At 40.0% G+C, this 18,239-nt stretch overlaps 1 protein-coding gene across 3 annotated transcripts in view; it reads left to right on the top strand.

The window, feature by feature from the left end:
• Nucleotides 1-835: 835 nt before the first annotated feature.
• The window catches only part of PPP1R42 (protein phosphatase 1 regulatory subunit 42), a 66,623-nt gene continuing 49,219 nt past the window's right edge, over nucleotides 836-18,239 (top strand). The window contains exons 1-4 of one of the 3 annotated variants that reach the window (XM_073018654.1): nucleotides 836-899; nucleotides 12,471-12,683; nucleotides 15,695-15,861; nucleotides 17,490-17,628. In XM_073018654.1, coding sequence (XP_072874755.1) covers nucleotides 12,555-12,683; nucleotides 15,695-15,861; nucleotides 17,490-17,628 — 435 coding nt within the window. In that variant the 5' untranslated portion in view covers nucleotides 836-899; nucleotides 12,471-12,554. Of the gene's footprint in view, nucleotides 900-12,357; nucleotides 12,684-15,694; nucleotides 15,862-17,489; nucleotides 17,629-18,239 lie in introns of those variants that run through there. The other 2 variants (XM_008000794.3, XR_012093843.1) reach the window with 2 other exon arrangements.

Genomic DNA, 18,239 nt, shown 5'->3' with positions numbered 1-18,239 from the left:
ACTTTGCTAGGTCCTGGAAATGGCGAGGTAAACCACATAATCCTTGCCCTCAAAGAATTTACCATCTCATTGGAGATGTGGCTAAGTAGCTAACATATAATATTGTATTACGTGCTATGCTGAAAAAAGTAATACATCTCAGCTGTTTCGGGGGAAAACGGGCATCACTTAACAAAATGGGATACCCAGGAAGACTTCGGAAAGGCTGCACTAATTCCAAACTGAGTCTTTAAATCTTAAAAGGAAAAATAAGACTGAAGGAGGTGAGAAAATGTGTGCTATGTCTTCCTTGAAGGGCAGAGAAGAGAGAGGAATTATTATTATTTTTATTATTAAGAACAGGGTATACTGAAAAACATTGGAGTATAGAGGGCAGGTGGCAAGCGGTGAGGTTGGTCATGATGAATAGCCCTCAATGTCACCCTAAGGAATTTGAGGTTTCACCGAGGAAAGGATGGAGTACAGGCTGTATTCTGAATCAGATAATTCCTTTCCTTGTCTGTTATTGGGAAAAGGTGGTTGTTGGGCACTGAAACGGTCAAAGCCGATGGCAGGATAATCCGGTAGGGGGAAATGGTAGTCTGCCAAAAATTGTTCCGGCTACTAATTGGTCTACTAAAACAATACGGTGACCGATGCCTCACGGCCTCTTCAAGCTAACAGGACTCTAGTCGGAGTCCGCCTACTGGCCACCGTCAGTGCCCACTAGCGCCCGGCCGCCGTGTCACAGAGAGCAGAACGCACCGGGGACGGAGCTGCCTGCGACGTCGCGAGATTTCTCGTGAGTGGCGCTTGGACAGAGCGTCTGGTCGCCCAGCAACCGCCGCTGGTCTGCGTAGAGACCCGGCGCTGGCGAAACCTACCAAACCGGGGTTACCGACCCGACTGTCCCGCGAGCGGTGAGCTGCCCGCGGGGAATAAGCGTGGGGACCTAGGAAATCCTAGAACCATGTTTCTCAAACTTGCCTGCCAGTAAGACTTTCTGGGACATTTGTTAAAATGCAGATCCTTGGGCCCTATCTTTAGACATATAGAATTTCCAGAAAAAATAGTCTGGAAGTCTGTTTTTAACAAATGGTTACCTGGCAAGATTGGGAAACAGCTCTAGAGGAGGGAGTCACAGGTGAAGGGGTGGTCGCGGGGCCGAGGAAGCAGCCCGGTGGGCGTGGAGCTGAATTTGAAAGGGTTTTGAAAAGCCTAAGGGCTGGAGCCAGTGATTTAGAGCATCTGGAAGCCACTGAACCTGTGGCCTAAGTGGAAGTATAGATACTAACAGAATTCAGAAAACGTTGTCCACTGCCTCTAGCCTGTGGGAATTCCAGCAGATGAAAGACAAGGGGTTCATTAAAATGGATTCCACCCATGTAAGAAACCTACACAGGTACCCCCCGAACCGAAAAGGTGGAAAACAACAATAACAACAACAGGAACAAACAAAAAAAACAAACAAAAACAACAACAAAAAGCTAACAATAAAATAGACTCCTAGAGCCTGTAAAGAAGCTCTAAGCTGTTCCCACCGGTGGCCTGGGAGAGAGAGATCTAGCAAGAGGAGTCCCAAAGTAACAAGAGATACCTAGAGGTTGGAAAGTAGGCAAAAGCAGTTTCTCAAACTTTAGAACACAATTAATCTCTTTTAAAAGAAAACCAAAGACACTTCACAAGTGCTGACATTATTTTTATTATAATGTTCTAAAATGTATCCAAATCCACTCTAGGTTCAGTTTAAACTCCTGAAGCTTTTAATTTTCTAAAACAATAAAACTACCAGTACAGTTTAAATTAATATTGTTTTTAACAAGATGAATGGTGGTGTTTTGATGAAACTAAATTCTCTCTTATGGACTGCTACAGTGCAAATTCTTTTGAGTTAACAGTCTATTATTTTGTGTTGTGGGTTGATTCAGTTCTCTCCTTTTCCATATTCAAGCTAGAAAATTTTCCTATAGCTTGCTGATGAGGTCCATTGACCTTCCCTTGGTTTAGTAAATATTTCACTTACATACAAAGTTTGCCTCTGTCCTTTTCCAAAATTATCTAAGGTCATTAATTTTTATCTATGTGAACACCAATTTATACACTGAAATCTACAGACAGAATCCATTTCTAAAGTGAAAGTATTAAGAATATGTCATTTCAAAATATGCTGCTCTGGCATATTGACTATATTTAGTTAAAAGCACTTGAAAAATGACTGGGCATAGTGGCTCACACCTGTAATCGTAGCACTTTGGGAGACTGAGGCGAGCGGATCACTTGAGATCAGGAGTTCCAGACCAGCCTGGCCAACATGGCGAAACCCTGTCTCTACTAAAAATACAAAAATTAGCCAGGCGTGGTGGTGCATGCCTGTAATCCCAGCTGCTTGAGAGACTGAGGCAAGAGAATCGCTTGAACCCAGGAGGCAGAGGTTGCAGTGTGCCAAAATCGCACCACTGCACTCCAGCCTGAGCAACAGACCAAGACTCCATCTCAGGAAAAAATAAAGAAAAGCACTTGAAAAATGACAGGTAAAAGATGATTGCTCTGACTTTTATTCTGTTTTTTTTTTTGCTTTTTTGTTTTGAGACAGGGTCATGCTCTGTTTCGCAGGCTGAAGTGCAGTGGCGCAATCACAGCTCACCACAGCCTTGACTTCCCAGGCTCAAGCAATCCTCCTCCCTCAACCTCCCAAACAGCTGGGACCACAGGCATGTACCACCATGCCTGGCTCATTTATTTTTTGTAGAGACGGGGGTCTCGCCATGTTGCTCAGGCTGGTCTCGAGCTCCTGGGCTCAAGCAATCCTCCTGCCTCAGCCTCCCAAAGTGCTGGGACTACAGGTGTGAGCCACCACACCCTGTCTGTTCTGTTTCTTAAAGCAGGAGAAGAAATTTTTATATGAACGATTTCCTCCCTATACTAGAAAGTATCATTCTTACCATCAAGGACTGGAAGCTGAAGCCAAGGAAAAGCTGTATAAACAAACGTTTTTACAAGAACCCTTCACCAATCAACTACACTAGCCCTAACCCAAGCTCCTTTACCTTGTCACATTTTCTTTTTTATTTTTTTTGAGATGGAGTTTCGCTCTCGTTGCCCAGGCTGGAGTGCAATGGCACAATCTTGGCTCACCACAACCTCTGCCTCCCGGGTACAAGCGATTCTTCTGCCTCGGCCTCCCGAGTAGCTGGGATTACAGGCATATGCCACCATGCCTGGCTAAGATTTTTGTATATTTAGTAGAGACGGGGTTTCATCATATTGGTCAGGCTGGTCTCAAATTCCTGACCTCAGGTGATCCATCCACCTCAGCCTCGCAAAGTGCTGGGATTACAATAATGAGCTACCGTGCCCGGCCACATTTTCACAATTTACTATGCTCTTAATTTCTTCTTTTCTTTTTTTTTTTTTTTTTGAGACGGAGTCTCACTCTGTTGCCCAGGCTGGAGTGTAGTGGTGCGATCTGGGCTCACTGCCACCTCTGCCTCCCAGGTTCAAGTGATTCTCCTGCCTCAGCCTCCTGAGTAGCTGGGATTATAGGCATGTGCCACCACAACCAGCTAATTTTTGTATTTTTAGTAGAGATGGGGTGTCACCATGTTGTCCAGGCTGGTCTCGAACTCCTGACCTCAAGTGATCTGCCCACCTCGGCCTCCCAAAGTGCTGGGATTACAGGCATGAGCCACTGCACCTGGCCTACTATCCTTTTTCTAACTTAGTATGCAAGTATACAACTCTGTGTATTTGAGTCTTCATTTCTTATGAAGGTTCCCATGCCACATTAAACTTGTATTAACTAAATTTGCTTGCTTTTCTCCTCTTGATCTGCTGTATGTCAATTTAATTATTAGGCTCAGCCACAAAAAACAAACAAACAAACAAACAAACAAAAAACCCTAAAATGGAAGAGGTAAAGTTTTGCCTTCCCTACAATAGCATGGCCATTCATGAGGTTTCGGGTGATCCAAATTTTCTCTGTTTTAGCCAAAGTTAGAAAACAGAGCCTGAAGTAAAAACTCATGTGATAGGCTGGGCATGATGGCTTACACCTGTAATCCCAGCACTTTGAAAAGCCAAAGCAGGAGGATCACTTGAACCCAGAAGTTTGAGACCAGCCTGGGCAACATAATAAGATCCTGTCTGTAAAAAAAGAAAAGAAATATATTCTTATTAAGCTTAGATGAAAAAATTCCTGGCAAGGCATGGTGGCTCATGCCTATAATCTTGGCACTTTGGGAGGCTGAGGTGGGAGGATTGCTTGAGGCCACGTGTTTGAGACCAGCCTGGGCAACATAGTAAGACCCTGTCTCTACAAAAAATAAAAATAAAAAAATAAAAAATTAGCTGAGCATGGTGTTATACACCTGTAGTCCCAGCTGCCCAGGAGGCTGAGGTGGGAGAAACACGTGAGCCCAGGAGTTTGACATTGCAGTGAGCTATAATCACACCACTGCACTCAAGCCTTGGCAAGAGTAAACCCCTATCTGTACAAAATAATAATAATAATAATAAAATCCTAAATAAAACATTAGCAAACTTAATTTGCGTATATATGTTATTCTGACTAAGTTTGGTTTATCCCTGGAATGCAAAAAGATTTAACATTAGAAGTCTACCAGCCTGGGTAACATGGTACAACCCTGTCTCTACAAAAAATACAAAAATTAGGCCTGGTGCAGTGGCTCACGCCTGTAATCCCAGCATTTTGGGAGACTGAGGCGGGCAGATCACAAGGTCAGGAGATTGAGACCATCCTGGCTAACACGGTGAAACCCCATCTCTACTAAAACAATACAAAAAAATTAGCTGGGCGTGGTGGCAGGCGCCTGTAGTCCCAGCTACTCAGGAGGCTGAGGCAGGAGAATGGCGTGAACCCGGGAGGGGGAACTTGCAGTGAGCCGAGATGCGCCACGCAGTCCAGCCTGCGTGACAGAACAAGACTCCGTCTAAAAAAAATAAATAAAATAAGCTGGCATAGTGGCATTAGCCTGTAGGGCATGAGCTACTCGGGAGGCTGAGGTGGGAGGATTGCTTGAGCCCAGGAGGCAGAGGTTGCTGTGAGCTGAGATTTGTGCCACTGTACTCCAGCCTGAGTGACAGAGCGAGACCCTTTCATGCACACACACATACAAAAAGAACCATTAGAAGTCTATTAATGTATTTCACCACATCTCCTAAGGCAAAAGAAAAACATTTCATAACCATCAACCTTCATTCATGAGTTTAAAAAATACTTTACAAACTATGAATATAAAAGCACTTTCTTAATCTGAATATGGCTATCTTTTTTTTTTTTTTTTTTTTTTTTTTTGAGACGGAGTCTTGGTCTGTCGCCAGGCTGGAGTGCAGTGGTGTGATATCAGCTCACTGCAACCTCCTCCTCCCGGGTTCAAGTGATTCTCCTGCCTCAGCCTCCTGAGTAGCTGGGACTACAGCGCGCGCCACCATGTCCAGCTAATTTTTTTGTATTTTTAGTAGAGACGGGGTTTCACCATTTTGGCCAGGATAGTCTCGATCTCTTGACCTCGTGATCTGCCCACCTCAGCCTCCCAAAGTGCTGGGATAACACGCGTAAGCCACGGTGCCCATGCTATCTTAAAAAAAAAAAAAAAAAACTTACAGCAAATATCATACTAAAAAAAAAACTTACAGCAAATATCATACTTAGTGGTGAAATGTTGCAAGTATTTCTTTTGAGATCAGCAATAAGACAAGTGCATGTGCCCTCATCGCTTCTACTCAACCTTGTTCCTAGAGGTCCTAGCAAGTGCAATAACACAATAAAAAAAAAAAAAGATAAAAGGTTTGGGAAGTAGTAGACTGTTACTCATATATAATCTGATTGTCTACATGGAAAACACAAAGACTATGTAAAATAAAATTAATGTGTCCTTACCAGTGTTGCTGGATATAAAATCAGTATTTTAAAAATACTGCGTTTCTATACAGTAGCTACAAACAGAAAATATAATTTCTAAAAGAATAGCATTTGCAATATCAACAAAAATACATGATCCCAATAACTCAAAAATAAAAACTTGAGCTGGGCATGGTGGCTCATGCCTGCAATCCCAACAATTTGGGAGGCTGAGGCAGGTGGATTGCTTAAGCCCAAGAGTTTGAGATTCCCCTGGCAACTTGGCAAAACCCCATCTCTACTAAAAATACAAAAATTAGCTGAGCATGGTGGCGCAGGCTTGTAGTCCCAGCTTCTCAGAAGGCTGAGATGGGAGGATCATTTGAGACTGGGAGACGGAAACTGCAGTGAATCGAGATCAGGCCACTGTACAGAGCGAGACTCTGTCTCAAAAGCAAGCAAACAAATGAAAAAACAAAACACAACAAAAAACTTATGCATGGCCTTAAATATAAAAGAAAAATTTTTAACTACTGAAAATCACTAAATTAGCACTACCAAAATGGAGAGACTTACCATACTCATGGAAAAGAAGACTTGATATTAGAGAAATGTCAGTGCTTCATGAATTATTTATAAATTTGCAATTCCTAACAATCATGAAAGGACTTTACATGGAATGAAAAATTGATGTTTAAATTTATATGAAAGAGTCAAGGACCAAGAATAATGCAAGTAGAGAGAAAGATTATTAATCTGTACTAATTAAGACCGTATTGTCATGGGGATAAATATATAAGTGAATGCAAGAGAAAAGAACCATAGAAGAGAAAATACACCAAGTACTGAGGTAATTGGTTCTCCATAAGGAAAAAAATATTGAATATCTCACTTCCTACACAGTAGTCAACTCTAGATAAAGACCAAAATGCATCAAGGAAAACTTTAACATGTTCAGAAGACTATATAGGTCATTTTTTCTGAAATTAAGGTAGGGAAGGCATTATTAAATAAGCCACAAAAAGCACAAAACATGAGAAAAATAATGATACGTTTGACTATATTAAAAAATAAAGTTTCTGTTTTTAGACGATACCATTAAAAGCAAACTAACAAGTGAAAAAGAGAGAAAAGACAAGCTACAGTCTGGGAAAAGACATTTGCAACACATGTTATCAATGAAATATTAGTATGTAATAGAAATGTGTGTGTGTTCTGCCAATTTCTTAGAAAAGCAGAACTCAGTAGGAAAAATGGGCAAAATATAAGAAATAGCAATTAACAGAAGAGAAACTCCACATGGCCAATAATCAGGAAAATACTCTCAGTCTCTCAATAAGTAGAGAAAGGCAAATTAAAACACAGTAATGAGATATCATTTTATACCCATCAGCTTGGCAAAAAGTTAAAGATTTCCAATATCAGGTGCCAACAATGGTGCAGGCTGCATTGTAGAGCAGTGGGAACTCTTTTACTTGCCAGTGGTAAAATTCCTTTGGAGAAAAATTTGGCAGTATATATAGTAAAGTTGAAATGTCCAACCCAGAGTGGCCACTCCTAGTTTTAAACCTTAAAGAAGCTCTTGCACATGTGCTAAATGATACATACAAAATCATAAAAGCAACATTGTAAAAGCAAAAAAAAAGGAAATACCCAAAGATCAGTCATTAGGAAAAATTAATTTCTTACAATGGAATATTGTATAGTAAGTATTCTAGAGCTACACACATCAACCCACATGACTCTTACATATAAAACATAAAGCAGAAAAGAAAGCTGAAGACAGAATAATATTAATATCATTGATGACATGTAAAATTGTGAAAAACAGTACTATATATTAATTTAGGTATACATACATCTGTAGTAAAAGCATAAAAACATGAATAGTCTAAATTTTAGATAAATCCTAAATTTGAGAGAATGAAGGGGAAGAAAGGTATACAGGGGTTTCAAATGTATTTGTAATGTTTTATATTTTAAGCTGATCTGTGGGTCCATGGGTGTTATACTATTCTTATACTTTTATCGTGAAATATTTTATGAAATACTTTCAAGGTAATATTAATAAGTTATTTTAATTGAATTAGATACTTTGTTCAGAATATAGTATCATATTTGAAATGTGATCTGAAAAGTCAACAATAAGCTTAAAATTTTGTTATAAAAATAATCAGATATATGCAAATTTCAAAAATCTATGAAGATTTTATAATTTTTTTCCTGCTCAGTTCTGAGGCTTAAGATTTTATAATTTTATTCTGTAGGTTGTACTTTGCATTTTGAAGAGTCTAAGAATACATTCCATATCTTCAAATATTTTATTGTGGGCAATTTACAATAACATAGCCTGGGTAATGCCAATGTGTGAGTATATAAATTTAATTTATAGTCTACTGAATTCCTTTTTCCTCCTAAGCACCGATTTCATGTACAGAATATTGTACACATTGAGGTATTTGGTTGGTTAAATTCCATATACACTTTTAATGTTTAATTTTAAACTGCGTTTTTGGTTACATTTGTAGTAAACGAATGTGAAGCACAATTGGGGAAACTGGGATATTTATCACTTAAATAGCTATACTTCCTCAGCAATTGAAAAAAAATGGGCTACCTCTAATCTATAGACAATATATGGCAATATTTTATTTACTTATTTAGAGACAGTCTCCCTCTGTCACCCAGGCTGGAGTACAGTGGCATGATCATAGCTTACTCTAACCTGGAACTCATGAGCTCAAGTAATCTTGCCTCAGCCTCCCGAGTTGCTGGAACCACAGGCATGCACCACCGCCCCCGACATGTTCTCATCTTTAACAGTCCTGATATATTTCCAGTGAGACAGTTAAGATAACCTTATGTGTGAACAAACCAGTAACATAATAATAATAATGATAGCGAATGTTTATTGACCTATGTACCAGGTACTGTGCAGAACACTCTATAATGATTATTTCACCAATCCTCACATTATCCCTTGGAAATAGGGACCATTATTATCCTTATTTTGTAAGAAATTGAAGTAACCTGCCCAAGATGCCTAACTAGTAAGGGATGAAGCCAAAATTTGAACCAGGCAAATCTGGATTGAAAAACACTGGATTGGTCGGGCACAGTGGCTCATATCTGTAATCCCAGCACTTTAGGAGGCTGAGGCGGGCGGATCACCTGAGGTCAGGAGTTTGAGACCAGCCTGGCCAACATGGTGAAACTCTATCTCTACTAAAAAAACAAAAATTAGTCGGGTGTGGTGGCAGGCACCTGTAATCTCAGCTACTCGGGAGGCTGAGGCAGGAGAATTGCTTGAACCCAGGAGGCGGAGGTTGCAGTGAGCCAAGATCGCACCATTGCACTCCAGCCTGGGCAACAAGAGCAAGACTTCGTCTCAAAAACAAAACAAAACAAACAAACAAACAAAAAAAACCCTGGATTATGTTGCCTCTTTGTGGATTATGGTTGTACTAATAAAACATACATTTCTAGGCCAGCTTCCTTTTCAAGTATTTTGTACTATTGTCCTGTGTACTTAAGGTTTTCACGCCATGTGTTCTGATTTAGGGGTTTCAGACATATGGTCTTTATGGGTACTATGGGAAAAGGAGCCAAGAGACCTGGTCCCTTTCTCAACTGTCACTAGCTTGAGTAGCTTAAGATAAATCTCTGGGACTTAGTTTCTTCACCTGTGAAATGAGAACATTGGAGGATATTCCTCGAGGGCCTTTTTGACTCCAAGAGTGAATAATAATCCTTTAAAAGATGCTTATAAGGCCGGGCGCGATGGCTCATGCCTGTAATCCCAGCACTTTGGGAGGCCGAGGTGGGTGGATCACAAAATCAGGAGTTCAAGACCAGCCTAGCCAAGATGGTGAAACCCTGTCTCTACTAAAAATACAAAAATTAGCCGGGCATGGTGGCGGGCGCCTGTAATCCCTGCTACTCGGGAGGCTGAGGCAGAGAATTGCTTGAACCCAGGAGGCAGAGGTTGCAGTGAGCCGAGATCACGCCACTGCACTCCAGACTGGGTGACAGAGTGAGACTCTATCTCAAAAAAAAAAAAAAAAAAAAAAGATGCTCATAAACCAGGCGTAGTGCTGCACCCCTGTAGGTCCCTGTAGCTGAGGCATAGGCAGGAGGAGCACTTGAGCCCAGGAGTTCAAAGATTGCAGTGCTTGACTGGGGCGGGGTGGCTCACGCCTGTAATCCTAGCACTTTGGGAGGCCGAGGCAGGCCAATTGCCTGAGCTCAGGGAGACCAGCCTGGGCAACACAGTGAAACCGCCATCTGCATTAAAATACAAAAAGAAAAAAAAGTTAGCCGGGCATGGCGGTGTGTGCCTATGGTCCCAGCTACTTGGAAGGCTGAGGCAGGAGAACTGCTTTAACCTGGGAGGCAGAGGTTGCGGTGAGCCGAGATTGCGCCACTGCACTCCAGCCTTGGAGACAGAGCAAGACCCCGTCTCTACTCCTTATATGAAAATTAATTCAAGATGGATTAGAGACTTAAATGTTAGACCTAATACCATAAAAACCCTAGAGGAAAACCTAGGTAGTACCATTCAGGACATAGGCATGGGCAAAGACTTCATGTCTAAAACACCAAAAGCAATGGCAGCAAAAGCCAAAATTGACAAATGGGATCTAATTAAACTAAAGAGCTTCTGCACAGCAAAAGAAACTACCATCAGAGTGAACAGGCAACCTACAGAATGGGAGAAAATTTTTGCAATCTACTCATCTGACAAAGGGCTAATATCCAGAACCTGCAAAGAACTCAAACAAATTTACAAGAAAAAACGAACAACCCCATCAAAAAGTGGGCAAAGGATATGAACAGACATTTCTCAAAAGAAGACATTCATGCAGCCAATAGACACATGAAAAAATGCTCATCATCACTGGCCATCAGAGAAATGCAAATCAAAACCACAATGAGATACCATCTCACACCAGTTAGAATGGCGATCATTCAAAAGTCAGGAAACAACAGGTGCTGGAGAGGATGTGGAGAAATAGGAACTCTTTTATACTGTTGGTGGGATTGTAAACTAGTTCAACCATTATGGAAAACAGTATGGCGATTCCTCAAGGATCTAGAACTAGATGTACCATATGACCCAGCCATCCCATTACTGGGTATATACCCAAAGGATTATAAATCATGCTGCTATAAAGACACATGCACACGTATGTTTATTGCAGCACTATTCACAATAGCAAAGACTTGGAATCAACCCAAATGTCCATCAGTGACAGACTGGATTAAGAAAACGTGGCACATATACACCATGGAATACTATGCAGCCATAAAAAAGGATGAGTTTGTATCCTTTGTAGGGACATGGATGCAGCTGGAAACCATCATTCTTAGCAAACTATCACAAGAACAGAAAACCAAACACCGCATGTTCTCACTCATAGGTGGGAACTGAACAATGAGATCACTTGGACTCGGGAAGGGGAACATCACACACCGGGGCCTATCATGGGGAGGGGGGAGGGGGGGAGGGGGGAGGGATTGCATTGGGAGTTATACCTGATGTAAATGACGAGTTGATGGGTGCTGACGAGTTGATGGGTGCAGCACACCAACATGGCACAAGTATACATATGTAACAAACCTGCACATTATGCACATGTACCCTAGAACTTAAAGTATAATAATAATAAACAAACAAACAAACAAACAAAAAGCGGGAGGACGGGAGCGGTGGCTCACGCCTGTAATCCCAGTACTTTGGGAGGCCGAGGCAGGCAGATCACAAGGTCAGGAGTTCAAGACCAGCCTGGCCAACATGGCGAAACCCCATCTCTACTAAAAATACAAAAATTTGCTGGGTATGGTGGCACGTGCCTGTAATCCCAGCTGCTTTGGGAGGCTGAGGCAGGAGAATCGCTTGAACCCAGGAGACAGAGGTTGCAGTGAGCCAAGACCACACTACTGCACTCCAGCCTGGCAATGGAGTCTTAAAAAAAAAAAAAAAAAAAATGGTTGCAGAGGACTATGATCATGCCTACATGCATGAGACCCAGTCTCTTAAAAGAAAAAAGAGGTTGGGCACGGTGGCTCACGCCTGTAATCTCAGCACTTTGGGAGGCTGAGGCGGGCCAATTGCCTAAGCTCAGGGGTTCGAGACCATCCTGGCCAATATGGCGAAAACTCATCTGTACTCAAAATACAAAAATTAGCTGGGCGTGGTGGCACGCTCCTGTAATCTCAGCTACTATGGAGGCTTGAGAGGAGAATCGCTTGAACCTGGGAGGCAGAGATTGCAGTGAGCTGAGATTGCACCACTGCACTCCAGCCTGAGCAACAAGAGCAAAACTCCGTCTCAAAAAAAAAAGAAAGAAAAGAAAGAAAAAAGGGTACTTGCAATGATTCAAATATTCTCAGGAAGAAGAAAAGATTTAAAACTAAAAGTGAATGAGTATTATGCGTTTAATTTTGATGCTTTAAATCTTTTTATGAAGTTAAGTCTATAAACTTAGAAAATACCTCAGGTGCCCCTAAAAATGTCTATAAACTAGCTTATCAAATAGTTTCATATAAGGGAATTATTTAAAGAGTAAGTCAGAATAACTTTTCCTTAAATTGCTATGATAATCATAATGCTTTTTTCTTTAATCTTTAGAAAGCTGGAAATAATACCTAAGCCTACTTCTTGACATGGTATCAAAACAGAGCTTTTGCTGAGAGTTTGATTTATAAAGAAATTATGGTTCGACTGACCTTGGATCTAATTGCCAGAAACAGCAATCTTAAATCCCGAAAAGAAGAAACCATTTCACAGTGCCTGAAGAAAATAACTCATATAAATTTTTCAGACAAAAATATAGATGCAATTGTAAGAACTTTGAAATTATTTCCTGTTTTTATATAATTAATAATGTAAAGTTTAGGAATTGGTTTAGGGGCATACCTAATATATTAACTATATTTTCATTATTCTTATTAACTTTTTTTTTGAGGTAGAGTCTCTCTCGGTCTGTTGCCCAGGCTGGAATATAGTGACATGATCAAAGCTCACTGCAACCTCCGCCTCCCAGGTTCAAGCGACTCTTGTGCCTCAGCCTCCTGAGTAGCTGGGATTACAGGCATGTGCCACCATGCCCAGCTAACTTTTGTATTTTTAGTACAGATGGGGTTTCGCCATGTTGCCAGGTTCGCCATGTTGAGTTCTTGAGCTCAAGAAGTGATCCGCCTGCCTTGGCCTCCCAAAGTGTTAGGATTACACATGTGAGCCACCGCACTCGGCCTTATTAACTTATTTTTATCAGTAAGCTTTATATTGTGTTTTTATTTTAACTTCCTACTTGTGATATTAGATTTGTTAAAATTAAATCTATAAAATATACCATTGTGATTTTTAAATATATACATTTTAAATATTTGTATTACTGTTCTCCTACAACACTGTATAGTGTAGCAAACTAGATTTGAAAGTGTATGTTGGGAAATAATTTCATAGACAATAATTACTTCTGTATTATTGTAAAACCTTGAAATATGAATTTTTTAAGTATACCAAAATGTTAAGAAGTAACTATGTGAGTACCATATTTCAAAAGTTTATCAGTGAGAGAAGGTTGGGAAGGGGGTGAGGGATAAAAGACTACATATTGGGTACAGTGTACACTGCTCAGGTGAAGGGTGCACTAAAATCTCAGAACTCACCACTAAAGAATTTATCCTGGCTAAGCGCGGTGGGTCATACCTGTAATACAGCCTGGGCAACAAAGTGAGACGACGTCTCAAAAAAGAACCTATCCATGTAACCAAAAACCACCTGTATCCCCAAAACTATGGAAATTAAAATTAAAATTCACACAAGAAAAAAAGAGTTTAACAGTGAAATCTTTTTTGCACATAATTTAACTGGTTATGTAAATGTATGTTATACTGGGTCAATTACATCAGACAAGTTTATGTTTATCTGGATATAATCTGAAACTACATTTTCTCAGCACTAAGGTAATTCTTGGCTGTAATTTGGGAAACTTTAAAGGCTGCAATAACACTCTTAGGCCATCTGTGTTGGTATCTGTTGTCTACAGTAAATGCTAGACTACAGGTGAGATAAATTTTCTTGGAAACACAGGAGCTACCTGAGGGCAGAAATCATGTCTATTGTTTCACATCACTCTAAAACCCTCATCCATTACAATGCCTGACTCATATTACATGCTTAATAAATATTTATTGAACAAATGAAAGAAATACTAACACCCCAGGCAAAATGATCAATTAAATACTTGGTTTTCTTGTAGGGACCCCAACCCAGCTCCCATTCTAGATCCCCTTCTGGTTTCCTGGTGATCCTTCTTCCCATGATTCCTTTGCCCAAACCTCATGTTTCTCTTTTGTTGCCCAGAACTCTCTACTTCATGATATCATATAAGACTACTTTCTCTGGAGAGCCCCCAGTAAAGTCCCTATTTCATACTCTGTCCTCATATCAATCAGTGCTCCTCCAGGGTGGATGATCTTTGATAGGATGGCAAATTGGTTAAAGTAATTCACACTAAAATGAGAATAACTTCTAAACTTACAGTTTCCAACACATAGCTGTATTTTAAAAGAAGTTAACTTAATGAAGGCTGAGAAATTTTTGAGCAGAACTTCACCGCTTGTCTATTTACTCTAGGCTGATCTGCCATGACACAAGAAATGGCAGCCTTTTAAAAAATCCCTTTAATTATTTTATCTCAAAAGTAACTGGTAGCTGGGCATGGTGGCGCATGCCTACAATCCCAGCTACTCGAGAGGCTGGGGCGCTAGGATCACTTGAGCCCAGGAGTTTGACACCAGTCTGGGCAGACCCTGTTTCAAAAAATAATAATAATAATAATAATAATAATTGGTGTTCTTATTCATATAAAATACATGTAAAAAGAAAGAATGTAATCCTATTGAGACACAATCACTTTTAACATTTAGGTAATATACTTTCAGTCTTTTATTCATATAATTTTACAATAGTGGGTCATATTAAATGTACTATTTTCACTTAACTACATATTATGAATTTCACTTAACTATGTATTAGATATTACTGAAGAAACAAAAGAATATTTAATGGTTCTATGGTATTTCTTTTGATAGCATTATCATAGTTTTTAAAAAATTAATGTATGAGGCTGTGTGCAGTGGCTCACACCTGTAATCCTTGCACTCTGGGAGGCCAAGGCAGGTGGATCACAAGGTCAGGAGTTCAAGACCAGCCTAGCCAACACAGTGAAACCCCGTCTCTACTAAAAATACAAAAATTAGCCAGGCATGGTGGTGCACACCTGTAGTCCCAGCTAGTCAGGAGACTGAGGCAGGAGAATTGCTGGAACCCAGGAGGCAGAGGTTATGGTGAGCCAAGATCGTGTCACTGCACTCCAGCCTGGGCAACAGAGCGAGACTCCATCTTAAAACAAAAAAAAAAATTAATCTATTATTCTGGATATCTAGATGACTTCCAGTTTTCAGTATTATAAACCACAATAGTTGACTTCCAATCCTACAGAAATATTAACCCCTATTTGTAATGTTGAGACAATAATTTATTCAATGCTTCAACTTCCAGAGGAGCCTAATGGCTTCCAAGGAAAATTGCTTGCACTGGGAAAATCTTAGCAATTCCAGTTTTATTGATATAATTACAGAATTTCTTAAAAAAAGAAAAAATATTACAGAATTTCTTTTGTAATCAGTCTAGTCTTATTTTAACTGTGCCAAGAACAGAGAAATACTGTTCTCTTATATTAACCTTAGGGAAATTTGCAGAATGATCAACTGAAAATTTTTGTTAAAAACAAACTTAAGTTTTCAGGAGAAATTACATTTAACATGTTTTTGTTTCCCTTTTAGGAAGACCTCTCTCTTTGCAAAAATCTTAGTGTTTTATATTTATATGATAATTGTATTAGTCAAATCACTAACCTGAATTATGCCACAAATCTGACCCACTTGTACCTACAAAACAATTGTATTTCATGTATAGAGAACCTCAGGTCATTAAAGAAACTGGAAAAACTGTAAGTGCTTTTATTTTTTAATAATGTATCTGATTTTTATGATTATGGTACTTATATTTTTTTGCATGAAGGCATTTCCATTTTTTGCATTAAATTCCAAAAGTAAATTGAATATGAAATTGATATGATTTCATACTTATATAAAAAAAGCATATGATTCCCACATGGGTTTTGTGGAACAGACCTCAATTTCTATTTTCTTGTACTATTATTAAGAAGTAAATTGTTTCACATATAATATTAATAATTTGTGTTTTATTAAGCCTGATACACCTTTCATTCTGGGGAGGGGTTGTCTTTTTTTTTTTTTTTTTTTTTGAGACGGAGTCTTGCTCTGTCGCCCAGGCTGGAGTGCAGTGGCCGGATCTCAGCTCACTGCAAGCTCCGCCTCCCGGGTTTACGCCATTCTCCTGCCTCAGCCTCCCGAGTAGCTGGGACTACAGGCGCCCGCCATCTCGCCCGGCTAGTTTTTTTGTATTTTTTTAGTAGAGACGGGGTTTCACCGTGTTAGCCAGGATGGTCTCGATCTCCTGACCTCGTGATCCGCCCGTCTCGGCCTCCCAAAGTGCTGGGATTACAGGCTTGAGCCACCGCGCCCGGCCAAGGGTTGTCTTAAGGCCTAATAGGGATACTTAAAACATCCTCATGTGGGCTCAACTGATAAAAGAAGTTTCCATGGAACCCAGATGAGTTATGTGCCTTTCAGAATCACACATCTCATACCATCTGGGTCATATAATTGATCCTATTGATGTAAACTTGATTGTAAAATGGCATTTACTGCCTATAGTGATTATAATTAGGCAATGAAGACTAGTGAATCCAATTTCCCAGACTGGAATAACTATCATGCTCCTCAAAGAACCGGCTAAAAGCCTCAGAATGGGGACACAAGAGTTGGCTGGTGAATGCTTATTAAAAATGCAGAGCACTGGGTTCCAACCTACATATCCAAATTAGAATCTCCAGGGGTTAGGCCCAGATATCTTCATTTTTCCTTTTATCTCTTAGTTTTGAGACAGAGTCTCACTCTGCAACCCAGGCTTGAGTGCAGTGGTGTGATCATGACTTACCGCAGCCTTGATGTCCTAGGTCCAAGTGATCTTCCCACTTCCGCTTCCTGAGTAGCTAGGTCCACAAGCATGCACCACAATGACTGACTGGCTGGCTTATTTCTTTATTTATTTAGAGATGGGATCTTCCTATGTTGCCCAGACTGGTCTTAAACTTCCAGGCTCCCAACGTGCTGGGATTACAGGTGTGAGCCACTGTGTCTAGCCGTGAAATCTTCATTTTTTAAACCTACAACCCAGAAAGGTTATTATCAAACTATCTACCAGGGCTCTTCATATGTCAGATGAACATATGGTAGATAGTTTGATAATAACTATTACAATTCGCTCACTTTTTTAAAAAGCAAAAAAATGTACTTCTAGACTAAATGAAGTATAAGAATATAATTTGTTCTCATTTAGATAAACCAACCTTTCATAGATTTAATATAACACAAAATTCCTCATTTATAATTTTGTTCAGCTCAATTATTTTGTTATTACACTTTTGTCACGCTTAATAAAGACCATGACATTCTCAGAATGTCTATTTAGAACTATGTCTATGTTTTGCAGGTATCTGGGAGGCAATTACATTGCTGTCATAGAAGGTTTAGAAGGATTAGGAGAACTAAGAGAGCTTCATGTTGAGAATCAGAGGCTTCCCCTTGGGGAAAAGCTTCTGTTTGATCCAAGAACTCTTCATTCTCTGGCAGTAAGTTCACATTTGAATATTTTGACAAGGAATATAGTGATTAACAAGTTATAATGAAACAGGAATGTGGTGAAGGTATATTTGGACATTGTACATCCTCTGCATTTTATATGGCCAGCTCAGAGTTTATCTGAGGACCGAAGCTGATTTTCTCAGGTACAATCTCAGAGACTCAGCATTTATAAAATGGGATAATAAAACTTGCCTCTTTGGGTAACTGGAAGGATGAGAAGAATGTGAAAAGGTATGTTAACTGAAGTTCTAATACAGATGTTCATTCATTCATAATGTGGACCTTGGTGATTATCATGGCTCAACATTTTAAATTTTAGGAAAAAGCCTAAGGAGAGAGGAATGTGCAATTATTTGGAAACCTTTAAACAATATAGTAGAGAGCCATTGCAATAATAAGTTGTTTTCTTCCAGGATCCTGATTTGATTGTAGATTGTACTACATACAGCTCTACCACATCAGAACTATGTAGGCCTGGGAGCCCTGGGGTTGGGGCTCTAATTGTGTCTCCTGAAACCAGTCACATTGGATGGAGGTACCACAATAAATTGAGAAGCCAGAGGGTACCACTTAGGCTCCTGCTAATCCTCAAAACAAC

The sequence above is a fragment of the Chlorocebus sabaeus genome, chromosome 8, assembly GCF_047675955.1.
Source record: "Chlorocebus sabaeus isolate Y175 chromosome 8, mChlSab1.0.hap1, whole genome shotgun sequence".
Classification (NCBI taxonomy): Eukaryota; Metazoa; Chordata; class Mammalia; order Primates; family Cercopithecidae; genus Chlorocebus; species Chlorocebus sabaeus.
The sequence above is the reverse complement of the archived record's forward strand: the minus strand, read 5'-3'. Positions and strand labels throughout refer to the sequence as shown.